Below are 27666 nucleotides of genomic sequence, written 5' to 3' on the forward strand. Positions count from 1 at the left end.
ACTGATGTCATCTTTTTCATCGGATTTTTGTGACTTTTTTGTGACTTTTTTGTGGTCATTTTTTCATTGTGTTAGTGTTGCTTTTCTGGCACGCTTTTTGTCACTCTTTTGTTGTTTCTTTCTTGCTTTTTTGTCGCTTTTTCATTGTCTTTTGCAGCAGTTTTTTTTTTTCAAGAAGCTTTTAGATTTGGGTAACACCAAACTGGAGAAAATGTGCTCAGTTCAGGTGGGGGTTAAAAGTTATTTGGATCAGAGTAATAGAATTCAGCGGAGAAGGCTAGTAGTTGAAGTAGTAGTGTAGAAAAGTACTTGTAATTAACTCAGTGTGTTACATTTGGCAATCATGTTGTCATTTTCTTGATGCGGATTAATCTTTATCTAAGTTATGCTATTTTATTACTGAATGATCTATGAGTTCAGCATATTTTGACCGCTTGCCAAAGCTGTCAAAGAGAACAGAGGGTTCCCATGCAGAGTTTGGAGCTGTAATTAGAGGGAGAGACAGAGGAGAGTGCGCAGTCCCAGCAAGCTCGGAGACAGCAGGAGGCCACAATAAAGCCTTCGTCCCACGTCCAAACCACCTCACTCCCATTGTTTACTATTGGACCCACGACTGCTCTCCTGCCGCTCGTCTCAAACTGTCCATCTGCGGTTTCACTGATGAGCTTGTGCATTACCGGCAGACTGCTGCTGGCACAGAGGTCGGAGCCAAAAATGGAGGGCGCAGTGACCCCCAAAGTGAGGTCTCCCCTTGAGATTGATTCATAACAAACCATGCCAAAGGAATGACAGTGGGCAGTGGCTCGACATGTCCGTGCATAACAGGCATTTTATCAAGAGATCAGCCTCATGCGTCGGCGACTGCTCATGGGACGTCTGGCGAGTATCGCAGAATTATGCAACGAGACTGGATGAGAGTGTGGATAATGCATGTAACATGGAAGGGCGACACCGTACTTGATTAATAGTGAAGAAAACTAAAAATAAGGTAAGCACAATGGGTTGGCATGATTTGTATTTCGGACCTGACATCCAGACTTGCTTTTATCTCTCAAGGGGCGACAGACCTGATTCTGTTTTGGGATAAGTCTAGCTCTTATCTGGTACTCAATCCAGCATGTCATAAAACTGGAGTACGTCTTCACACAGTAATTCCATCAAAGTTGGGTTCACAAAAAATGGCATCAGTTGTACGATAATAAAATATGAACTATAACCATAAAAGCTACTCCGACAGTGCTTTATTCAGAAGCTTCTTACTCACCGGCCTTCTCTTTCTCACATGTGACGTTGCTCTGTAAAAGAAAACAAACGCAGTTGGTTATCCATGTGTTTTTGTACGCTTGATTATGGCAGCACAAGTATATAATCCTTATTTTAGATGTAAGGTATATATGAGTCAACATAAACCATGTGCTAATGAAACTAGTCCAGCACACACAGCAAAAAAAAAAAAAACAAGCCAAAAAAAGAAATTTTGTTATTGAGTTATTGTCATTAACATGTCAAAAGTTCAGAAATTCCTTTGCTCCTTTGTTCCTCTGTAACACGCGTGATGGTGAGCATACGTGTCTGTGAGGAGGGCACCCGCCAGCTGGAATGCAAAGGTCTTTCTTGACTCTGACATTTGACCCCAGAGTTCATTTCCTGACCTCCATAACCTGACCTGCTTTAATACGCATTCTCTGGTTAAATCTGGAGACACGTGATTTACAAGCATTTTATTATTATCACGAGAGCAAAAGAAAAAAAAAAGTTTGATTCATAATTTCATGAAGTAGGTCACCAGGCTTTATCCTTCTCAAATTTCAGGGGATTCTGTGCTTTATCACACTTTGGTTCAGTCTGCTCCATACAATAGCAGCTTCTAAAGGTGGTTTGTTGATGCTCAGCAGTGGGCTTATTAGTGCCAGATAAAGTGTACCATCTCAACATACATTTCATGACAACTACTACAACCATTGCATTTTTATTTTGACACCTCATCGCATAGGCCTGAACAATTTGGCAAATAATCATATTGCGATTGATGTAATATCATCAATAATTGAGAAAATAAATAATTGCTAAACTAAAACAAGAATCACATGGACTTCAAAGCATACTGTATTTGAAGAGTTTATTTGCAAAAACAGATAAGTGCCATTGAGAAAACTCAACATATGCTTGCAAATTCACTTGTTCTTAATTAAAATCACACACCTGTAGTTTCATAAGTGGCATCTGTTGAGTACAGCAACAATTGTCCAAAACAACAAACAACAAAAATGAAAAAGGCTTTTGCAAATGAACTCTTCATTTGTAGAGATCAAATGTGAGTTGATGTGTTTTTTGAAGGTTTAGATCTGTTGCATAGAATTGGCCACCAATGAAGAGAGTGTTTTTGGGTGGTCTGATAGTCTCTGGACATTATACTAATAGGATATTTTAGGTTCTCGTGTTTGCACAACAGAACAATGTTCTGTTGTGCAAACACTATAGCACAGGTTGCTGCCAATGACCCCTGAAGTCATTTGCACACATTGTAAATCTGGCCTGGTGCTTTTCCTCGCAGTAACTATTGCAGCGCTTTAGTCGTGGCTGTGAGAGTGTAAATGACTGGGTGCCAGCAGGTACCAGTGTTATTCCACATATTTTCATTGTGTTTTTGTGCAGCAGGTTGGTCCTCCCGGTGTGGGCTGAGGGCCAGGGCCAGGGCCATGTCAGGTGTTCACTGGGGAGAGCACCAAGTATATCAGCTGCCTCATTTACTGCCACTAATTTACTGGAAATGGCTTGTTCAGGGGCACGGGGGGTATGGTATGTGTTTGCTTAACACAAATGCCTCAGCTCTGTGTGTGTCTGAGACTGCACTGCTATTTCTCGATCATATAGAGTGATTTTGTAGCACCCAGAAGACCAAAGGGGAAACGGGAACTTTGACATTTAATGGGTGAAATGATTGGGTCCTGGTGTGAGGTAGAAACTGGAGTAGAACGAAGCCAATTGTTTTTTAATTAACTATAACGTATGGATTAGATATTAAATAAAGTTAAAAATGACAACAAAAAGTCTGGCTCATATAGTTAATCCGTAAGGTGTTTTCTGAACATTTTCACTCACAGTATATTTATGGAGGCTCTCAGTGTTCCAGGAGTTCATCATTGTATGATAAGTTTTCAAAGTAGTCAACTGGGCAGGTTGATTTGAGGGCAGTAGAAGCCTTGGTGAAAAGCCGAAATGTAGTCAGCTTGAAACAGACCAGTCCAGTTGACGACTTTGGAAACTTCCACTACAATCATGCAGTATAAAATGAAAAATGTGTCCGTCTAAACATTTAATGATAGTTTGGTCAATACTAGTCATTCCAGCTGTTATGGAAGTTGTTTTATACACAAAATGAACTACAAAGGATCAAAGAGCTGATGTTCTAATAAATGTGTTACGACACCTGCTCCGTCAGACACATTGTTGCATCAGGATGGGCATCTGGCATGAAACCAACACCATTTCAATTCGCAAAGTACACACGGAGGCAGTTGATTTGCTTTGTAGCTTTAAAAATATCCCAGCACCGATGAATAACAGATTCTTTCAATGCCTTTTGCTGTAGTCACGTCTAAGGACCAATGAGTAATGGCCTTCTCAAACATTGCATGAGTGGGACAGTTAGGCAAACCAGCGCTGGTCCACTAGTGGCCGGCCGCTCGACTCCCAGCCCCCTCCTGTAATGCAGCTGCGGTGTGTGGCCACCCATGCTCTGTACCGTTTTAGGATTAGGAGGGCTCAGGCGAACCCAAACCGCTTTCTCCGCCACTTATCGCAAATGGCTAAATTAGTGCAGAATGGCTTATAGGGTCAGGTAAGCCAGCGACTGCGGCACCGGTCACAATGGTAAGAACAATTTTGCTGTATATGCGAGGGCACGTACGAGCATTGTCCCGGGACTTCGAGATGTTATCTGAACCTCATTTCTGCCTTTTCGGACTGGCATGAGCGCACACCTCTCCCTGCTCCATCAACAGTGAGTGCATGTGTGTAGGGAAACGTGGGAAGCATTTTCATTTTAGCCCGCTCCTCACGGAAAAGTCTCCCCCCCCCTCCCCCCGTTTTTCATAGTCCACTAAGTCTCTACCCAACATTTTAATAGATTCCATATGTTACAGCTGGTGTGCGTCGACAGGAAGTGATGCGAAGACTGTAATGGTGCATCGGAACATTTCCTGTGGAAGAGGCCGACCACTGCCCAGATGTTTGTTTTTTATCTACTTTGTCACACTAAGATAAAAGAAAAGAAAACAGCATTATACGATTTAAAGCAGTACTAAGTAACTCATGCCCCTAGAGGCCATGAGCGCCACTGCAGGTGTCGTAGCATGTTGCGTTTTTTTTACTCATTAATTGTCCATGAGAGTAAATACTACACTGACAGAAAAGACAAAGGGAGAGAGGGATTGTACACCCACTTACACAATGGAGATATTTTTTTTCACTCAAACTTGGCTGTAAATACTCTTTAAGTGGCGCTAGCCCGCAGTTAGCTTTGCCCGTTAGCCTGATAGCTTCTTCTTTGTGATTCCATTAGTGTGTATTGAGGCGGAGGCAGCGAAGTTGTGGTTTTTTGGCCAGAGACACCAGGGGGAGATGAAAGACCCCCAATCATCCCATCATGTTTTTTTTGTTTTTTTTTACATTATAATTGCCTAAAATGTCACCAAATTAGGGCTGAACAATGTGAGAAAAATGTATGCTTGATTATTCGTCAACAAATTGCAAGATAAGCTACTGCAGTACTTGTCCATTTACTTCTGCAGCAACTTAAAGACTTAAATAAGACGGAGTCAAATCGGAGTCAAAACCTCACCAAATTAGAAAAGAATTAAGTTAATCGTGAATGTCCGCACAACACGAAGTAGCTCCAAAAACATTATTTTATTTACTTCTTGATCATCTCATCATTACTGTTTTTGTTCCACCACACTCATTTAGAGAGGGATGAGGTGTTTTTTGGTTGTGCAATATAACCAATGTGTTGCCATCATTATCACAATTGGCATAATACTAAAAAGAAGACTGTGATGTTATTACTACAAAGTTTGCATCGATATATTTGATAGTGTTAGTCAGTCGTCTTAGAAGCAAATATTTTCCATGAGGTGCAATCACTTAACAGTTTCTCTCATGCGCTCATCGCAAGTGTACAGCCTTACATGCATAGCTGTGTTATGGGGTTAATTGGAAGAGAATGACAGTGGACAGGATGCACACACTCTCTGTTTACAGGACCAGACCAGAGCAACAAGCTTCTGGTTTCATGCTCTGTCTGGTGGGATTTAGTGCAGGGGCCCCTGGAGCACAAACTGTGAAACGTCCACTCGCCCTGGAATGCATCAGCAGACGAGACAATAACTCCTGTCTCTGGCCATTAAACGCTTCCTGCCGAAAGTGACCATCTCTGAGCGCCTTGTCCAAATGTCAGAAAATGTAAAAAAAAAAAAAAAAAAATGGTTAGAGCAAACAAGTAAAAGAAGATGGGGGTCTGAGAAGTGTTTTTGTGCCGATGTGAGAAACATGTACATGAAATTAAACTGGTTAAAATGGTTAAAAGTTGTAAATATCCTGTTGTTTTCCTAATTCAGTCACGACTAGATAGTAATAGATTTGACTAAGCATTGATTTGATCATAGAAGTGTAAATTATATTCTGTTTCTGTAGGACTGTTTACACCATAACACTGTCACATTCATCTGCTATTCAAGCGTCTCAAATAGAACAGTCAAGACCAGTGTCACCTGACCCAGTTTGACATAGCTGAATGGACCCTATGGCCCACAGTAAAAATGGACACGCTTTAGGAGCCGACTGCTCTGACAATGAGGATTAGCGGCTAAAGTTCTGGGGAAAGGAGATGTGCCATGCAGTGTCTTTAGCGCTTGTATAGGGTCCCCTCATGATTCACGACATGATGCATCAATGTCTACTCAAAACTATGGCATTGTGCAAACAAAAGTAGGTCAATAAAAAGAGAAGGCCTAGGCCACAATCTATCAGTAGTAAAAAGGTCTATGAGTTTAGAACAACCTTGGCTGAGGAAACTCATCCAACCAGAATGTGACCACAGACTCACAAAACATCAAACCTCTACGCCACAAGTCTTATTTACAGTGTCTAAAATACACCTGGTACCTGGTTATTAAGCATTCCTGTATACATGTTTGAGCGTTTGCAGTGTGAATCAGCAGCATTTGTTTATTAGTCATCTGATTTATGGAGCACTTTGTCATAGGGAAGTTTTCAGATGCCCATATTTTCTTGTCATTCAGAAAATTTACAGTCAACAAGTCACACTGTGAGTTGTAGCCAACGTTTACGGCATTTTATCAGCAATCAATGTGCAGGTTTCACTGACGCAGTGGCTGCCTTGGTGTTGGCAAATAACAATGGATACCAAACAAAACAAAGGACACTGCAACACATAGTGCAATAGGGAAAGGTGAAAGAAGAACAGCCTGTCCAGAGAGCCCTCTCCTATCCCAGTTGTAGTTACCCCGAATGGTCCTTTGCAAAATCAAAATCAAAGAGATGTACAGTTCATGAACCTTTGTCCAAGAAAAACAAAACAAACACTGATGGAAATGACTTCAGAAAGTAACTGTATCAGTCTATGTATCAATCTATTTTCTCATGAATGAAAAATATATACATTTTTAATAATATAAAAATAATAATTTCAATAAATAGGAATAGAGTATATTAAAGAGGGGGTATTATGCTTTTTTCAGCCACATAGCACCAGTCTATAGCACACTACAATGATGACGAAACCTTCTGTTGATCTGTAAATGCAGTAAATTAGAATAACTGCCTTGTATAAAATTGCTCTTTCAAAATGGCGGTAGCAAATGGCTTGAAATAGGCCCCTGTCTCTTTAAGAACCTCTGACCCTTTCCGACACGCCCCCTCCACACGCTGTAGCGTCACAACAATTCGCTCGTTGTCTCAACAGTATTGAATCTATGATCGGTGCATTTTAATTTTTATTGTTGGAAAGGAGCTTCTGTTTATCACTTTGTGAACAATGGCCACACAGGATATTATTTGGAGACGAACCTTCCACACCGGACGCTTGGAAGGGGCTCTTGCCTGAAAAATAACTGCTGTTTTGGAGGCTATCTCTTTGCATCTGCCATGCCCTATGGATCTCTAACTATACCCCCATGGACGACGCCAGGATCTGCAGGAGCCCATACGATTCAAAGACAGACATTATCTGTGCAGGTGGACAATGGTTTTTCGAGGTTACCCGTTAGCTTGTCATAATCGACTACAGCTCATTGTTGATGAAAAGTCTGCAATAAACCACAAATGTGTAAAGCCAGGCTCATTGTGTGATCATCGTAAAGGCTGCTTCGAGTAGTTGCCTGCTTTATTGACGTTATTTGTGCATAATATGCTGCCTGTTTTCAATGAATGTTGCGAAGGTGAAGGTTGTTAGCTTGCCGTGGCTAATAGTGCCTTAGCTCCGGGAGAAAACCACTCGGCTACGACTCACTGTAGATGAATGTGAGCAATAAACTACGAAATCAACAAGCCCGGCTCAGTGTGTGATCATCATAAAGGCTGCTTCAAGCAGTTGCCTGTTTTAGTGACGTTTTCAATGCATAATATGCTGCTTGTATTCAGTGAATTTTCCCGTTAGCTTGTCGCGGCTAGCTTGTTAGCTCCGGGAGAAAACCACTCGGCTATGACCCATTGTAGATGAAATGTGAGCAATAAACTTCCAAATCAACAAGCCAGGCTCCGTGTGATCATTGTCAAACGGTTCTTTATGTGTGTGGTGCTTTTATTGACTTTATGTGTGCATATTTCTCGTTTTCACGTGATGACTCGAGGTTTAGCTTAGCATTAGCTTTCTCCGGAGGCTCTGTGCATCATCAAGGCCCAGCGCAGAACCAGACACTGAAATAAGTGTTCTTGTCACCGGTTTTAATCCTGGGTGTTTCGGTAACAGAAACACTGATAAAAGTGTAAAAGTCTGCGGTGGCTCCGGTTCACAACACATGAAGCTAATCCTCCATGATGACTCTGTTTACATCTTAGGGCTAGACACTGCGGGGAGGGGGTTCTGCTGAGGAGCAGTGGTTGGTTACTCGGCTGGTGACGAAAGGTCGGAGGCGTATCCTGGAGGTCGAGGCGTTCCCTAAAGGAATCAGGCGTTTTATCCCTAAAATGGCCGCCATCAGAGTTTTTACAGATTACTCGAAAATATGTGAATGTGCAAAGGCAACACTTCAGGCATGGTTTTAATGAGGGAATGACTTAATAACATGATGTAAAGCTTGAAAAAGTCGATTTTGCATAATAGGCTATATGCACAGTTTCCCCACGTGACGTCTTCCTGGACAGTCAGCCAGACGCAGCACTTCCTGTCGCTGGTCGTTTACGTTCACAATTAGCAGGTTCTCACACAAAAATAGCGATAGCTCAGGATCTGGTTAAGGACAACGAGTTACTGATGGACAGTCACAGCAACGTATTACAAACATCATGTTCGCTGTGAATCCAGCACCCAAAGGAAACGCCAGCGTTCGTAAGGTAGGAGCTTTTATCTTAGAGCTAAAGGCTAGTGTTGAAAAATGATAATATAACATGTAAACAAGTAAATATTATTTAAACTACTAACAGGACGATTCTTTTTTGCGCAGGCTCGTTCTAAACTTTGCGCTAGTTTTATTTTTTATTTTGTTAGCCGCGTTAGCTTCAAGACAAAAACATCCACCGTTATGAACACGGAGGTTTCCTCCAGTGAAGTCGTTGCGTCTCACGTAATATTTTTTAACCTGCTCCAGCCACATCCGAACTTTTACTCGCCGTCCTTTACCAAATCTTAAGCTATTGCTTCATTTCTGTGGGACCTGCTAATTTTTAATGGGAAGAGATGACAGACAGGAAGGACAGCCTCTGGCTGACTGTCCAGGCGGAAATCACGTGGGGTCACTGTGCATATAGCCCATACCCCCCCTTTAATATTTTTTCCTGATGTTGTATCATAATGCAGTAGGCCCTAATTGGCAGGTTGAGATGCTAAAGAACGTTGTGAGAATACTCAACACTCAAATCAATGTACTAAATGTTTTGTTGTAAAATTCGGTGATCCAGAACACTTTCAGGATTCTGGCATCGCAAGTGTAGTTATTATTAAATGAATGAGACACACTTGTTTGCACTAACTCAAAATTACCGTTGCTATCTATCTCGACAAACTTTAAGTCAATGTGAGGACATTGTCACCGCTCAAACGGAGAGTGGCCACTGACCAGCGCAGCTTTACAAACAAAGAAGACTCTCTGTGCGGCCCTATACGCTGAAAGTCAAATGTGTGGGCGGATTGTGAGCAAACATTAATGATTTCTGGTTCATTAAAGTGTTGACTGCAGGCCAGTGACAGGCAGGAGTGAGAGAGCGGACACAATGAAAGCAATATAGCCTTTACAGAGCAGCACTGACAGAGGTGTGGTTGGGACAGAGGATGTTGGGGGACTCTGAGAGAGCCAAACCGGATCAGAGAGGAAGGACAGAGCACAGATCTGCGAGCAGCCTTAGCACGCAACCCACTGTGATTCTATTGTCCCTCAACAGATAAAAAACTATCTTGGTACAGAGGAAAATGACAAGAAGAAGGCTCATTAATCGCTGCGACGCGCTGTATTGGCCTTGTCTATTAGCTTAAGTTTCAGACCTTTTTAAATCACGTGTATTTACTATTCTATTATTTATCAATCTGATAATATAATCAACATTTTACACGTGTCATGAAACATCCTTATCGCAAGAAGCTACAAATTACATATTGCACATTTTCCACCTGTCTGAGATTCATACTTTTTATTAAATTTGTGCAAACATGGCCTAAAACAAAAACTCCACATCGCATGTTTCCCCAGTTGGAGAAGTGACCGAGTCGCCATAGTGACAGAATCCAGGTCCAAACACACAGGGTCAAAGGCGACTTGGGGATGGCACGTTCGCAGACACGGTTTGCGAGGCCGATGCGCAGAAGCGGCGTCTTCCCTTTGAGACACCGGTGTGCTAAATTTACCAGCCAGGCCCCTCGCTGAGGAGCCGTCACAGCGCGATAGTGAAGAGTGATGCCAGTGGGAACGCTCAGAGCTGAAGCTGACTGATGTGTTGTTTCCGACTGTGACATTGAGAGGAAGGTGCACAGGGGTCAGCAGCCTCCACCCGCCGCTGTGGTTTGACACATCCTCCTCGGCCCCATACGACTATAATTAGACTACTTAACAAAAGGACTCGAGCACATAATCACTGGAGTTTTCAGACATTTTCAGACCTATTTAATTACTTCTATGTTGCGGTCTGCTTATAAAAACGCGTATATTTATTTTCTACTGGTTTAAACTAGGGATATTTCAGGATTTTTGACATAGGGCCTCATTTCCTAGTTATCCAGAGTGTTGTTGATTTCTGGGGATATCTTTTTTTTTTAAATTCATGCAGTCCTTATATTTGAAGAGTTAAGTGGTGCTAGGCTAGTGCTAGGCTAGTGCATGTCTATGGTAACTAGTAGCTGGCATTAAAAACCTCTTCAAAATCATCGGATAGTCCTCCAAACGTTGGCATATCTGATTTGTAGAAAGCTCCTTTGTGAATCCCACATGTAGTAATGCCGCAGGTAAACAAACTACTGTAGATCCGGTAACCGAGCAGATCACTCCGCCGCTGCGTAGCTTACAACCAGGAAGCTGATGCTGATGCTCAAATATAAGTTATCTTAAATGCAAAATAGTTATATTACAAAAATTATTCAGTCAACACAGACATTTATATCTGTAGTCCGGTGTTATAAGTGATTTGCCTCAGGAGCACTGTGCTTGGGTCAGACTGTTTTTAATGCAGGCTACTAGTTACCATAGCCTAGCACCACTAAACTCTTCAAAGATAAGGACTGCATTCATTAAAATATATTTTTAAATATATATATATATATATGGAGATATACTGTATATATACATCACCAGAAATCAACAACACTCTGGATAACTAGGAAATGTGGCCCTATGCCAAAAATCCTGACATATCCCTTTAAAACTAGACCCTGAAAACCCAACACCAATCATACATTAAACAGATGTGAATAGTTGATCAAAAACATGAAAAAAGTACAATTTGAATGTGATTCTATTTCATAGTTGTGGGAACTATGAGGGAGTACATGGAGGGGTATAAATGCTTCCTGAAGCGAAGGGTACACAACATAAAACCGCTGCTTATAGTATTTGCCATGGTGACCCATCAGGGAAAAGCGAGCAGAAAGTTCTCATCCAAAAATAACAGCAACACCAGACAGATAGTAACATTAATATCTGCATTATGGTGCATAACTCAAATGAAAGCCACCTGCTTAAAGCAATCCCAAATAAACAACACAGCCAGGCACCTGCTCCACAGAGCACAGAGTATAAACCTGCATTAAAAAAAAACACTGAGAGTAAAGAATAGCATTTCCCTCCACCTGCTGTGGCACAACATCCTCTCATGTTGGCCCCAAATTCGATGCAGGAATAACAGCCACCTGCTGAAGGCTAACAATAGCCACAGGGTAATGCTAGCATGTGCCGGGCCTCAGTTCACTTGAACCCGATGCCTTTGAAACAAGTGGTGAGAGGAATGCAAAACAAGTGTCAGTCCACATAAAACCTTACTGTTGTACATTTGTCAATGCCATAAAACTCAATGGCAAGTGCTTTCGTAGTGCTGGGTAATACAGAAAAAAAGAAAAATATAATATCCATAAGACTGGCTGCCAAGTTGTTAAATTGCACAGCCCTATGTTTGCAAACTAATGTATCCCAAGTCCATGTTTCTTTTCTGTTTGGTTGTTGTTATAACATTTTAATCCAACTTTAAACCAATGACTTCTTTCATCACCAACAACACAAAGTAACTGTTTTCCGTGTAGTTTCCAGTGTTACATCTAATATACTAAGTGAAAGCCATTCTGAACATCTGTCCCCATTATGAAAACCATTTGTACTGTGCCACTAAAAAGATCAAGTGGATGTCACCACACTTGAAAGTTTGAACGGGTTTCAGCACTCCTCCACAACTTTTAAGTGAGGGCTCTTCAAGAACCATTCATCCCATTGGCCTGAATCAGTCACTTCACAGCGAACTCACTGTACCAAATGTTTGAGTGAAATGTCGTCCACCAGTGCACAGCAAGGCTTCACCTGTGAGCCAAAGCTAAGCGGTTGTGAAACGCTATAAAAACTAAGCTATGTCAACAAGCATGCGCAATAGATAAGTCTGGAATGAATGATGTCTTTTTCATCTGGGAGTTATGTTGTTTCCACATGCAGCAACAGATTGCTTTAGCGTGAAAAAAAGAGAGCCTTCACTTCATGTAGCGGTTGTTGTATCACTGTACAAGTCAAATTCTTCATCTACTATTACAATCATCTATTTTCTATTGGTAGTCTTGATACTATTTGATCGCACAGTTGCTGAGTGGTTAGAGCTATTGCCAGGTTTTAGGTGGTGTACGTAGGGCTCTGCTGGGCTGGTGAGGGGGTCAGAGTGTCACATAAATATGCAGGTGCGAGGCCGTGGATGGAACTGAAAACAAACAGTGAAAGTTTGTACTGCAGGGCCGGTCATGTTAAAGGGGATCGATAGCAGAGGAAAAAATCACTACATATATGTTAACCATAACCTTATGTTTTCCTTTTTTTTTCAGAATAATGATCAACATTAATTTAGAGCAAGAGAGTAAAGATATTTGGCAATATCAAACTCACCTAAAACTTTTTCCAGCAGCCATTTCAAATATTGAGGAAAAACTCTCGTATATCTCAATATACCAACGATTAATTAGCCTTATTCAACCGTCTATTCTGTGTTGAAAATGTTAGGCTTGATCAGGGTCACAATTCCACTAGAACATCCGAGAGGTCAGCCCACTGCCTACTGGCCCTTTCACTTTGTCCTCATTTTGAAGTCAGTTGTGAAACAGGCCTGACAAAATCATTAAGTGAGCAAGCAAGGGATTGAGAAAGCATGTCTCAGTTGAAGCATGCCCCGCTCGCTCCCCCTGATGTTGGCTTTTCACCTCCTAGACCCTCCCGAGTGACCCCTTTGTTGGAGCGAGAGGATCTGGAGCTTTGGAACCAGCTAATTATAGAGTTTTAACGTCTGCTTGGCTGAGCCCTCAGTGATGAGGAGACATTCCTGCAATGTCAAGATTAACAACAAGTATGTGCACCTCTGAGCGGCTTTCATTACAACATCTGCACAAATAATGGACAGGTCCGACTCTCTGGTGAAAGTACTCACTAAAGGCGTCTGTTTCTATAAAAGAGTAAGGAATATGAAAGTGAGCAATCAGCACAAAAAAGACTTTTGTTGGAGATTAGCATTTGAATTATTTTAAATTGGGCAGCAGTTATTATATGCAAGCAACTACACAAACTTTGCTTCAAAATAGAGCTGCATATTATATCTCTAAATTATCATTATTGCAATATCAGGTGATGCATTACACATCACAAAAATCCACAATATTTCGCAAAATCACTTGCATCTGACTGAAACGTACATATGTATTGCTTATAGAGCTCCACAGTCCCACCTAAAAATCCCATGTATATTTGCATTGACTTTTCGAAAAAGTCAATTATTAAGAGTTTAATGGCACGACGCCGGCTAATCAGCTATGTGCTAACTACTGACACTTGCATGGGTATCAGTTTATTACGTTTTAGACAAATGTTCAATTTTACCTTGTATGTTTCATGTCTGTGAGTTAGCACCGTGATGATAAACTCTTGATCGCTGACTTTTTCGAAAAGTCAACACTAAATATAAATGCGATTCTTTGTGTCGGACCCCGACGTGTGACCTGGAGTGGGTGGGACTTTAAAGCTCTATACACCTAAAAAATATATATTTTCCAACTTTATTGTCCATTTTAGCCTTACTTTGGTTTAAACTTTGAGGTTCTTAAGTTGTGTTTTAGATGTAAACGGAATTTTTTGTATTTGTGTCTAAATTTCATGGAACATACTGTGTTGAAACGACAACGACCTAGAATTATTCTGCAATAATATTATATTAAAATATGTTATTGCAATGAAGGCAGAAATGTTTTCCTCATATTGTGCAGTGGGCGGCACGGTGGAGCAGCACTTTGTGCTCCTGCTTCACAGCTACAAGGTCCCGGGTTTGTCCCGGCCGCAGTGGGCCTTTCTGTGTGGAGTTTCCTCCGGGTACTCCGGTTTCCCCTACAACTAAAAACATGCACAATAGGCCAGGGTAAATGAGAGTGTGAGTGAGTGGTTGGTGGTGGTCAGAGGGGCAGATGGCGCATATTGGCAGCCTCTGGACAGATGTAAGGAACAGGTGAACAGCGGAACGTACGGCTCACGCCTCCTCATGTATCATCAATATGCCATGAACAGACCCTACTGTCTTCATAAAGACTCCTGAAGCCGTTTGATAGACTGATCCGGTTATACAGACAAGAAAAAAGAAAATGAGACACAGGAAAGGTGTGTTTTCTTTATATCACTGTAGGCCATCAAAACAGCACAATCATTATTTGATGTAAATGAGCCAGATACAAACATTTGAAAACCTTTAAATGCCACATTGAGATGCAAACGGCATTATACTGCATCCATGAACCTGCTTCTACCTGCTTCTCAAACCTATTAATTTCTTGCACAGTTTTACTTCACGTAGTCGTGATAAATATGACAGCACGGTGGTTCTCCTTTTTATCTGAATATCTGTAAATTAATGATGTTCAAAAGGTCTAATGTATCAAAATTACATGGACAATATGGATATGCATATGTATCTGCGTACATCACATTGTGATATCTCTATTTTTGCCCGATTTTTTGCAACACACACTCATAATCAAAGTTATGCCAGATGTGTTTAAATTACTTACTCCATTTTTGGGCTTTGCTCCCAGGCAAACCTCTGGGGTAGAGGGAGAGGGGCTGTCACTTGGCTGTGGAGAGCCTCTTAGTGTTGCTGTTCCAGACCCTTCAAAGTCCTGCACAGTAGTATTACGGCTTGACACAGTTGTAATACAATATTTTTTTTACATTATGTAGATTTGAGTTGCAGGGCCATACCTGAAGAGGATGTCGAGGAAAGGTGGGTGTGCTTCCCATGGACGATGTAGCACTAAGAGCATTCTCTATTTCTTGGTCCAGCTGATCCAGCTTCATCAGCAGAAGTATCATTGAGTCCAGACGAACTTGTTCACACTAGAAAAATAGATATTTTCTTTACCTTAAGTCTAAAAAGAGTCAACACATAACATTTCAAAATGTGCCTCTATTTCTTCAAGGGAAAAATTGCAAAGAACTTCAGTGGGATAAACGTCCAAAACATCAGTCTCACACTGACCCCAAGTGGCTGTTCAACAGTACGACAGGTTCACAATTCACAATTCACTAGTGAGGGCCACACCACAACAGAAGGTGCTATTAAATAATGTATTCGCAGTGAGTAATCAACGATGGCTGGGTTGAGACTATGGGTGGGGGCTCCGTCTCCGGGGTGCAACCAGCTCTTTGGGAGTCCCCTTAGAGCAGAAGCTAGCAGAAAAAGCGCTGAAGTTAAAACAGACATAGGGAGAGGGGGTGGGTTCGGAAGTTCAGACAAACAGTCGGAGACTGAGCTTAATGAAAAACCAAATTAAAAAATAGGTTATAAATAGGGCATCTGGGTAATTAGTGGTGTGGTCAGGTGAAAACAGGATTGTTTGGCTGGCAAGGATGGGTTGGTTGAGGCGTGGTCCTGCTCCTGAACCTAATCAATAAAGTACTAACTCCATTTAGGCCTCGCTTTCCCAAACCTTGTTCTCATGAAGTTTAAGCCCCCAAGAAATAGGCTCAGTGTGCTTTTTGTTCACACAGTGTGTCCTATATTCTGTCTCGGGTGTGGCATACCATTTTCAAATCTCTCTCAAGAAAGATCCAGAGAAATTATGTCACATGCTTGGCTCTGTGCTACTAAACAGACAAGAGTGTTCAGTCACTTTGTTTGAGCCTGTAGGACAGTGTTTGTGTGCAGAACATGTGAGATCCAGGAGTGTGGTTTTTGCCTGGGTGTGGATGGATGACAACATACTTATATGAGCTTTTTGTCAGTAATGCTAATGTGTTTCTAATGGTTCTTCCGAGACAGAATCTGCTGTCACGTCCACAGGCTGTGGCTGTAGCTCAGGGCTGGCCTTCAACAACATCCATAATAATGTCTTATGACAAGCACTTACATTTATTTTCCAGTTAGAGCCAAATTAGCCTGTCAGAAGCAGTTAGGTTAGCTGGGGTAGCACAGACACATGAGAAGCCATGTGTGTCCTAAAATGTTCCTCACATTGGTGCTTTCACTCTGAACTATGGCCGTACATCACTAGATGCACTCTGTCTCCCAGGCTAACTTTCACAATGAAACATTGTACGTGGTAAAACAAGGACATGTTTACGAGACCTCACTGAATGAACAAAGGCATCATGCTCAGCATGGCAAAACAACCGCAAAATGAACAAATTAAAAACAAGGGCAGTAAGTCAGAGGGCTATGCTTTAAGGGTATTCTGGCGGTTAACTGTTCACATCAAGTTCCTCTTTTGCATCACCATCTTTTGAGGTTCGGTTACATTCCTCGCAACATCCTGTTTTTTTTTTCGTGTTTTTTTTTTCTTCGGAGACAGTTCTCACACTGTGCGCACTTTAAGAGCCCTCCCTCCTCTTTACCTACTGGCCTTTTCTAGTTGTGTTATCTGTTTTGTGATATTTTCGTGTACTTTGTTCATAATGACTAGGGGATAGGGGAAGAGGGATTCATTTGTTTCCAATAGTCTTCTGCTATTGAGATAAATGAGAGTTGAGCCATTTGAGCCAAGGGTCAGGATAAGGCCTGGTTGCTAAAACAAATAAACATAGCGACAAAGCCTAATATCAGAATCATCTAAAGCCATTACGTAAAGCAGATGGCCAAACAAATGCTTTAGTAATGTGATTGATGAAAGGATTGGAAGAAACTACAGACATTATCTTCTATGGAATGCTTAAACTCTTGATTGAAACTGGAATTTCTCACTTTAGAGAAACTATGCCTGGTTTGGTCAAGAGTTTCCACATTTAGTTTTACATTTATAGTTTAAAAATGTATGGTCATCATAATAGTGGAGGAAAAACAGTAGTATCTGTGACTAATATAAGCACCATCTGATGTTTACACAAATCAATTCAGCCAGTAGGATGAAAGAATATTTTTTGTGGTCAATGCAAACAGCGTAATAAAAACAAACATATGCAAGTCACAGGAACACTTATATGTAGAGAGGCAGTTGGAATCTATCATTGCTGACGTTACTTGAGCTTGCACCAGCATTCAGAGTCTCTATGCCCTTATAGGACCTTGTTTTGCAATGAGCCGTTGAGAAAGAGTAAAACATTTCACAGATCCCCCCACTCACAGATCTGGGAGCATGTGAGAGTGAAGTCATTGTTTTCCATGAAGCCTGCCAGAGTGTGGGACAAAAATCACTTGTTGGCGTTGACTAATGTGTCATTTTGCTTCAGTCTATGCCACTTCGCATTAGATACAGGTTCCATGTTGGTGGTAGAGTGTCAATCCATGCCAGGTCCAACTGACTGCAAGGACAGCTTCATCCACCAGACAATTGGGAAGCTAAACTCTCCCTTTCCCCTGCCACCTACTCTGTACATTTCATTGATGTTTCATTGTGTATCAACGCTACAACATGGTCTAAAGCTCAATATGTCTGTTCAGCATTATAACATAACTAAAAATACATAGGTACTGTTTCCTTACCTTTCTTACACGCACTTTGACCACGCCATCTTCCTTTGATGCGTCTAAACCTTGACCAGCTGTGTGCGCGTCCTCATTGGCTGCTTCCATTGCACTGGCTGTGTCCAGTATCGTGTGGCGTTCCCTGCGACCATCTGTCACCTCTAGCACCTCAGCCGTAGGTGAGTCACAGCGCTGGTGACCAGAGTCTCGGCTGCCATGGTGACCGGCCGGTTCGACCTCCTCGCTGACCTCTGTGAAAGACAGCTGCGGCTCTTGGGTCTGTTTTCCAGCAGTCGGACCATTAGTGACGGGCTCGAGAGCAGCTAAATTCAATCTCTTCTTGGCCTCTGCTTCTATATTAGAAGCTTCTGGAATAGTGTCTAACTGAGCGGGGTTATTTTCTGGATGACATGTGATTTGATCCACAACTTTCCCCACCATTGAATTTACATTACAATCGTTTCTTAATTGTTTTGCATCTGCACACCAAATAGTGCTCGTCTGGGTTGGCTCTTCTAATGGATGCTGCTTAGAAACATTGACATCTTTCTCATCGGTGGCTAAAATATCACAAATCACTGGCTCTGTTGAACATTCTTCACTTTTCTCTTCATTTAGCCAGCCCATTGTGCTAGCCTGCTGTTGCAATAACATCTGGTTGGCTATTGCACCACCTCCGGCCAATGGTTCACTTTTCTCTTGACAATCCTCCCCTTCAGCTCGAATGTTTTTTAAATGATGGTCTTTATTTTCGATCAGGTGTCCTCCCAGGTCATCTGGTCCTTCTTGCCTGTCAGCACAATCCTGCCTCGAGATTTGACTTGGTCCTTTGTCACATTGTTCCCCTTCTGCCGCTCGAATCACAACACTCTCCGCTGTTTCGTGAGTACGTGATGAGGCACCGCTGCTCTCCATGACGGCTGGACTCTCCGGCCCTTTACCGGGCAATGTTGCGACATCCGATTCAGAGATATGACGAGCATCTTCTACATGTGGGAGGATAGCTGTCTGACTTACTGTCGCGTCAGAGATTTGAGGCGCAATGCCGTGCCTTGTTGTATGGGTCTCTTTTGTTTCCTGTTGATTTGGAGACGAGCCAGGGTCATCAGCAGCACAGAGTGTGTACTCATTGTTTGAACGGATACTGAAGCATTGTTGCTCTTCACACGTGAGTGGACTCTTGAACACGTTTTCACGAGTCCCGAGGTGATAACCCTCTCCACTCTCAACATCACCGATAGCTATCCTCTCAGTGGGAGCTGTGCTATCAGTTGCATGAGTAATATTTGTCCTGGGGGTCCCACAGTTTTGCTCATTCTCCAGTTCCTGTGTTTGGATACATCTGGTCTCCGAAATGTACTTTTTAGATTCCTCCGGCAAACCACAATTAGCCTGAAGACAGTCGGTGGGAGCGGCTACTATCACAGTCTGACTCCTGACCTCCGTTGGCTCATGAGGGCATCCTTCCGGCATGGAGGCACACCGTGTCCTCCGCCCCTGTTTGGGCCCCACAGTCACCCAGGATCCCTTCCTGCCCAGTTCATGGCAGCACACCAGGTCCAGGTCGTCATAGCTGTATTGCTCCTCCCAGCTCCTTTTCCTCACGGCTACAGGCATCATGAGGACCCGCAGCTAGCCCATAGAGAGTAAGATCTGGAAAAGAATAAGATGGAACAGTTAGGCAGACAGGCAGTAATGACATACATTTACCTGGAAATTGTACACGGTGCTTTTCACTTGTACTTAAAGGCACACTGCGTAACATTTTGCGCTACACTGTTGCCATCAGTACAACACATGCTCCTAATGAACAGCTTAACACAGAAAATGCTGTTATTGCAGTGGGTAATCAAAGGAGGGATTTGGATGAGAACCTAACCTGTTTAAATCTGAAATTTTGCTGCCTTAAAACAGCATCTCCATGGAGACGAGCAGGAGACGCACCCACTCCCGGTAAAGTTACAGTCATATCTTATGAGAGCTGAGCTGCTCACAGCAAAAGGCACATGTTTGTTCATTTATAAGGTATTTTTCAATGATCAAAATATCTGTCATGAAATAAATGCTTGTATTTCAATTCTATTTTTTGGGTAAAATTCTACGCGGTGTGGCTTTAAGTATTATTTAGTTCAGTTTTGTTTAGTTTAGTTCATTTGTTTATTTGAGCAGTATACATTCTGCTCAAAAGGAGTGGGCTGAAGCAAGAAACTTATGAGCACCTACCCCCAATTATGATTTGCAAGTAACGGTCCTCTTTCTTTAAATAATGTGGTTACAAAATGATTTTAAAGATTGCGTTTCTCACCTATAAGGGAAATATTTATCTAGGTCTTTACATCCAGACAGTTGCTTAGCAATAAATTAGCGTTTTACATTTCAGGTTTTTACTTCCACTTGAGTAGAATAATTTGAAAACATAGTACTCTTACTTCATCAATAATCAGACTACTCTGCCCACCTTTGGTTAAAACTCTGTAAAACAGTCAGTGAAAGATAAACGCTTTTTGAATACCTACAAATAAATGCTTTTGACAAATTAACATTAAAATTGCATTCTAGACAGTATTTAAGTTATTAAATTGAAAATAAATTTTTCAGTATTGTCTATTGTTGGTACAGGTTGTTGCTATAAAATGTAACAGGGAAACTCTGTAAATACTAAGGTGGAATTGGGGATGGGATAAAAGACATTTTTTTCATGTTGAAATTAATTAATAAATAATAAAAATAAAAAATAAAAATTCATCCCTGTAGGGAAATGTGTTCGTCTCCACATGTGGAGCCAGGCTAATGGTCAGAAACATCTGGAGGATTAACCTATTGTACATGTTTTTAGTGGTAGGGGAAACTGGAATACTTGGAGAAAACCTATGCAGACACGGGGAGAACATGCAAACTCTACACAGAGAGGCCCCGCCTGTAGCATTAAAAAGTAAAAGAATTGATCAATTTTAAAGTATATTGTGGAAATTATTTGACAAAATTACATAATAATAACGACTTTAATGGCTACAAATATTTTAAAAACTATGCAATAAGAAGTGACATTATTTCATAATAAAGCTGGTTGAAATACTGTATTGCACTTATGGTACCACTTACGGTTCTTCCAGTTCTGTTCTAGTCTCTGTAATACAAGCAGCTAGAGAATAGAAAGACCAAACAAGCAGGATGTCCTTTCAATGAGCGAAACATCTGCCACTCTGACAAAGCTATGGCACCACTGTGAGCGTAAAGGAATAAGGTGAAAGGTGAATTTGCAACAACTTTCAAGTCATCAAATTACAATAAAGCCTAAGTAAAATGTAATGGTTGCCAAAATAAAGTTTATTCCTGAGATTGCAAAACTGTCCCCTCAAGATGTTATAATGACATTTTGAAATATGACTTCTTGTAAATCCTCCAACGATGTTGTGTTTTATAGCCCTGTAATCCAAGAATCACAGTGATTATAGTTATTACACATCAAGTTGTAATCCACCTCTTTGGTAAAAAATCCCACTTCAGCTTGTCCTTTCATTCATCTGAGAGAGCGGAGGGAATAATCCATTTTAAATCCAAAAGTTAGTTCTTGCTGTCGGTCGATGGTAGTCCTCTCTGGTGACTACCCGGAGAGCTGTACGCATCTTGACGGCAGAAGCCAGTGGCAGAAGTGAAGCCGGGGAGCAGTGCGGAGTCCACGCACCACTTCCATCTTGATCGCATTAGGGTTTTGCTGACGCTGAGCACACGGCGTTAAGGGTGGTGGTGTTAAGAGTGGCTGGCTTTCTCTTCTCTCACCCCCCCACCCCACCTCTGCTTTCCTCTGCTGGAGCTCTTCCTCAGTGTGGTCCCTCCCAGTGCGGTGGACAGGACGTCTGACTCACATCCAAGCAGCCCCCTCCCCCTGTCCTATACAACGCACTCTATGCATTTAGTTCCTCCTTGTGGACTTTCTTTACTCACAGTTGGAAGAATATTCGCGCTCTCCCTGGACCTCTTCATCATTCCTTTCCAGCAATGGGAACGGCTCCCACCAGTTGGTTTTGATTAGGAACAGGCGGCCAGCCTCGTAAGACCTATGGCAGAGGGCCAAAGCAGATTGCACTTATGTTTTGGCAGCTAAACTGAGGTATTTTGTCATTTGATTAAGTCCATAGGCATTCTTTAGCAAACATTCTCCTCAATTAACCAAAAAATAATAATTAAAGAGAAACTTGGATTGATTCTAAGCGTTTGTGGCTCAAACTTTACAGACATAAAGTCAATATATTAGCAACATGAAGCTCCATGTCGGTTTTCTCTGTACTTGACCCATGCTCATGTAATTAGGTAGGGAACATATCCAAAATTAAGTTATGAATCCAATTTATGAGCACACAGCCAGTCTAATTTGTAGATACAACCGAGAAGAAATCTTAATTTCCACAAAATTTCAAACAAACTTTCCCATATCTGCCTCTCCACTATACCTGGGCACAAGTTGACATTTAATCAACCTTGGCTGGGTCGCCTGGGCGAGGATGTCTGATGTTGTGAGATACGTTTTATTTTGAGAGTTTCATATGTAAATTTGAGCTCTAATGTAAACTCCAGCTCTTTTGCATTATTCAGCACTGTAGCTGCTTATTGGATGTTAAACCGAGAACCGGGCTGAGTTTAAGGGTTGCAAAGCAGGGTCAAGCTTGCGGGTCATGCAGATGTGAGCCGAGACCCTGGATGAGTCTTTTCTAAAGGGGCCACAGTGGGAAAGTGTCCACCTCTGTCTCCGCTGTGTCTCCCGGGACACAGATGGTCCCTCTCAAAGAGAAAGCATCCAAATTCAACAAACCTCTGCAGCCCGTCGTCACATGATGTCCACTGTAATGAGAAGCAGATCTGGACTGTCCTGGCAGTGGCTTCCTCGTGCAGGGAGACTGTGCCGGGCATGACTCAGGATATCCACTCATTACCTAGGAGAAGCAGCCAGCATGAGTCTATAATTTATGACCGTACCCCTCATCCCCTGTCAATCTGAGAGGGTTTCAGGGCCACAGGGTAAAGCGCCCTACGTCACGGGCCGGTCCTGACGGTGTAAGATGACGTCCAAAAACTCATGTTCAATCAACAACATGTGTGAGAATATGTCCGCAAGCGCTCTATGTATGTGATGTTTGTAAGCTGCAAAATTGTAATGGCAGCAATAAAACAATGTGAGGCCTGTTACAAAAAACCCTGGAGCCTTTGATTTACTGTGGTTCAAATCCATAATTTAACACGATGCACTGATTTGAAGCAAATGTGCAGATTTACATTTGAGAGCAGGGTAAGATAGTAATTTGCAAGTCAAGGCACAAGGAAGTGAGTTTTTACAAAGTGTTGGGAACAGATACAATGATGAAACATAATAAAGATAATGTTTTTTTGTTCTAATCAAAATTGCTGTCTATGTGATGCCAGTCCAAATTGCATAGTACAGCATATTTGTGACAATGTGAGCAATTTCAGGGTTAGAAGATAAATATTGTAAGGGATGTAAACATCTGCGGTCACACGTCTCGAGCAGTCACAAACACACTTATAAAAGCCCTATTCATGATGCACCCTATAATTCCCCACTGTTCAAACCCATGTGTCATTCATTCTTAAGGGGAGCGATGCAGCGCCCAAAGGAAACAGCCTCACATTCCTTACTGATATAGTTTATTATTGGAAAAATAAGCCAACCTAAATCATGGTCATTGAAGAACACACACTGTTTGTCCATGGAAAAAGTAGGTGATGGTTAATGGAGTCATTTTAGTCGGGCCGCACGTAGCTTAAAAATATTTTACTGTACTTTCTTAAGACTTAAGAAAAGCAATTTCCTAAAATGAAGCAGTTATGCTAAGCGATAGAAACCCTGATTTAAATTTATATGAAAACTCAAAATGGCAGGATCCGAGTCCCAAAAATAACATCAACAAACCACATCATAATCCTTCAATCCTTTTCCTGTCACTTACTGTGCCCTGTGGTTAACAGCTCCTTTTGAAATGCCCAGGGACATAGTGCTTTAAATAACCGCGTTCGAGTCTTAGTGGAAACATAAGCTACCCCAATAGACACGAATTAACAAGCCAAGTTAAACGGCCGAGCTTGGGATGCCAATATGGAGCCACAATTCAGTTTTAATTGGAAAAATATCCACTAAGCGTACGCTGACTTGTGCTTGCTTTGTTTGTTCGGGTCAGAATGCAATAAATGGCCATGGGAGAGAGTGAGGGGGCCGGAGATGTGACTGCTACTGTGGGAACAGGAAGTGAGTTATAGAGTATAGGGCTCTTAATAATCCACAAACTACAGTAATCTGTCTGATATTCTTATGAAGAGGTTGTAGTAGTTCTTATGAAGAGGTTTGTGCGCCTTTTGTGAGTAGTTGTTCCAAAAAAGTTGGGTCACAAAAAGAAGGAGGAAAAATACATGGCTTCCACAATATATCCCTCAAAATAGAGGTGGACCATCATATCGCATATCGCTATCACGATATGATGTTTTGATATTGTAATTTTTTTATATTGTTGTGGACACGTTTTAACTTATGTTACACTCAGTTCCATCAGAGCAGCATAAACACTGATTGGAGAACACGGGGACAGGCGCTTAAAAAGTAAAATGATTTTTTTTTTGAGGAAAGTATGCTGTTAAATAAATAACAAAATATCACTAATTTATCTTCCCATCTTTATGAAACGTATAGATCTATGTATTGAGCCTAAAGGAACTTGATGCAAGTCATTTGTATACTCACTACTGCCCCCTCAGGTCTTACAGGTAACTGCAGGTTCTATATTAAGCGTGTGCATGATGGTACTTCGGAACAACAACTTTTTGAGGGACAGTGCATGATTTTAGAGGCAGTTGTGGTGAATAGGTCTGAGCTCATTCTACATACTAGGACATTGCTGGAACTAGTAGGCGGAGGAAAATACATAATTTTGAATTTTTTAAACTCTGTATAGTCCCTTTAAGACTGTACTAATGTCTCACTGTGCAGAATTTGTCCCATTTGATCCGTTAACCAATACCGCTGGGGCTGTGTGTCAGTGTGTGACTGCCGTGTAGCACATGGCGACCAATCTCCAGATCTTAAGAGTTTGACAGGATTACCCGTCCTAGCTCGAGGCTTTAACCTATTTTGCATGTTTTGTTTGAGTCTCTTTGCTGTTTAGGCAAGAGCCGAAACCACTCCCTGACTGTGGTATTATGACGACAATCAGACAACTTGAATGAACTGCAAAATTATTATTGGAAAGAAACAAATTATGACAGATTGTCTCAAAGTGTTGGAAGTGTGCACTACAAGGGCGCAAAGGATTTTACAGTTTTATAATGCAACGTGTTCAAATTTTATTTTGAGATATCTGTAGCCATGGAGAAAAGCTTGTCTCTAACTGTAAATGGGCAGAAAATCCCTGTTAAAACTGTTGCCCACCCTTTGCATTCAGACGTTTCCTATTTTTTTCTGAAGTGTCCAAACATTTATGGAATTACTGTGGAGATTATCTTTCTTCATTATGGCAGATGTAATAAGTCGTTTCCACTGTCACACTAAAAGGCAGTGTAAACATGACTCATCTGGGGCTTACATTTTAAGTCAAAACTGTTGATAAACTCAGAAGATCTTTTCATTGTGTCCCATCTGGTCTGCATTTCTCTGTAAACACGAACGGCATGTGAATGGGCGGCTATGCAGTTGACAGCTAGAGGGCAGAGTTTTTAATGTCAACACCCACTCTAAAGGTCTAGGGAGGTTATCATTCATAACATTGCACTACACATATTTTACACAACTCTATGCCGTCGGGACCAATAACTCTGGCAGCATTAAAAACAGCTCCATATGAGTCGGGGTATGGTGACCGCAGCTGGAATCCATTTGTGTTGCTTGGTTTTAAAACACATGCCACTAAAGCCTATAAACTCATGCACCCAGGCTCATTCTCACACCTCTGCGCTGTATATATTAGAAGGGGAAGAGACACTTGCAGAGAATGTTGTATCCACTTCAATAACGTTCTATATTCGCCTACATTGGCAGAAATTAATTAACTAAGAATACTCTACATTTACAATTTTGTTCTATTTTATTTCTATTTATTATTTTTCATTTTTCTGGAATAGTCGCTATCATAATATGAGTACAGATACACTGATATTTAGCAGTAGCAGCATATATTATATTAGTCTTAAGAGGTTGAAGATAGTGTTTTTGTTTCCTTCCTTCCTTCCTTCCTTCCTTCCTTCCTTCCTTCCTTCCTTCCTTCCTTCCTTCCTTCCTTCCTTCCTTCCTTCCTTCCTTCCTTCCTTCCTTCCTTCCTTCCTTCCTTCCTTCCTTCCTTCCTTTGTTGTGCCATTACTTGTACTTCTAGTTGCATATTTGAGTGCTTATACTTCTCTCTTGTTTAGTTATTCTTACACAACCACTAAGCTTGCAAATATCAGAATCTGCCATCGTACATGTGTTGCCTCACCAAACAAATACCAAAACAACTGACTATCTTTCTTTTAATGGTAATCTTGGACCACATTAACACCCCCCACCCATGCCTGGCCTGACCATATGCAGAGCCCTGATTATTGCATTAAAAGATCCAGTAAAGTGTTGTCCTTGGATTCCGTTGCCACAACACTCTCTCATCAGGAAACACTTTGACCACCGCTCACTGATGTAAAAGGGGCCAAAAGTGGTGTCATTCCTTGATCAGAAAAAGACGTGCTTCCGATCTGTGTTCATTTGCATTTCTGTTCCAACTGGAGCCGCCCAACATCTGCACTTGCTCTTTCTTACATTCACAACAGATCAAGGTGCAAATGTTCACCATGTGGTAAGCAATGTTTAGTCTTGATTTGTTTAGCTTTTGTCCGCAGTAATATGATAAATCTCTGGAGTCAAGGCAGTATCAAAATATTGCCAAAATTGTTCACAAAACACAATGACGGCCAGAGCCTACTAAACTGCAGGTTTTGTTCATTGAGTCCTGTATAGATAAGTCAATTATTAATATCCAGATTGTCTTTATGTTAAAGTTTAAACACATTTCATTAACACTCTAAAAAGCCCTGCCACAAAAAGGCTTTAGTTCTGCATTCATTTATTTTATTTTTTTCTCACTCTATTATCAAGTATTAAATATTATAACTTACTATGCCTACTTGCAAGTCTTGCTGTTGCTGGTATGGGTCCTGACTCATGACAGCATACTGCGGAGATCATTTCAATAATCTTCCCCTCTTAAACATTCAAACAAACAAAAAACATTGTCTTCAGGAAATTTGAGGGAAATAGATCTATGTATCTGCATTATACAGTATTATAGACGAAGACTTACCTGACTTCATAATTCAAACACGCGGACAATTCTCAACATGATTGTTCTGTTCTCCTACCCAAGCATTTCCAGAATGACTTGTTGTATGAATAAAAATCTACAGAATCAAAAGGTTGTAGTGGCATGACACACACAGCTGGAGGCGACATAAGACAATTCATGATTAACACTAAAACACCACTACAGGCTGAGGCTTGCGAATATTCTTGTGCTGTCATTTACTTAAAGCAACTATAATCGTTATTAGCTGATATTAAACACCACTACAGTTTCATTATTGCGAATTCGCTGCATGCTTACCTTCACAGAAATACCATATTTCATAAGTTTCTTTACACTCGTTAGAAATTAAGCGTTTTTTTCCCCTTTTAAATAGTTACATACGCAAGCTCTGCATCTCTCTTTTTGTTCATAAATCATGTTTTGTTGAAAAGGCAAGTCTTTCTTCAAATGACCAGAGTACGGCGACAAACTCCACACGTGTTGCGTGTGTGAC

At 41.4% G+C, this 27666-nt stretch overlaps 2 protein-coding genes across 3 annotated transcripts in view; one reads left to right on the top strand and one right to left on the bottom strand.

The window, feature by feature from the left end:
• ugt8 (UDP glycosyltransferase 8) overlaps positions 1-27666 on the top strand; it is a 133295-nt gene that overhangs the window by 63688 nt on the left and 41941 nt on the right. The gene's annotated exons all lie outside the window — the stretch shown is intronic.
• On the bottom strand, positions 272-27496 carry LOC306961252 (uncharacterized protein). 2 transcript variants are annotated; one of them, XM_079553922.1, is made up of 5 exons: positions 27471-27496; positions 17860-19494; positions 15144-15278; positions 14954-15061; positions 272-1295 (listed from the first exon to the last, which is right to left on the bottom strand). In XM_079553922.1, exons 2-5 carry the CDS (start codon positions 19459-19461, stop codon positions 1257-1259), a joined length of 1884 nt encoding a protein of 627 aa, XP_079410048.1. In that variant the 5' UTR covers positions 19462-19494; positions 27471-27496; the 3' UTR covers positions 272-1256. The 2 variants fall into 2 exon arrangements, with proteins under 2 accessions (XP_079410048.1, XP_079410047.1); XM_079553921.1 differs by lacking the exon at positions 27471-27496 and adding an exon at positions 21323-21633.

Source organism: Gobius niger, assembly GCF_951799975.1.
Source record: "Gobius niger genome assembly, chromosome: 3".
Taxonomy (NCBI): Eukaryota; Metazoa; Chordata; class Actinopteri; order Gobiiformes; family Gobiidae; genus Gobius; species Gobius niger.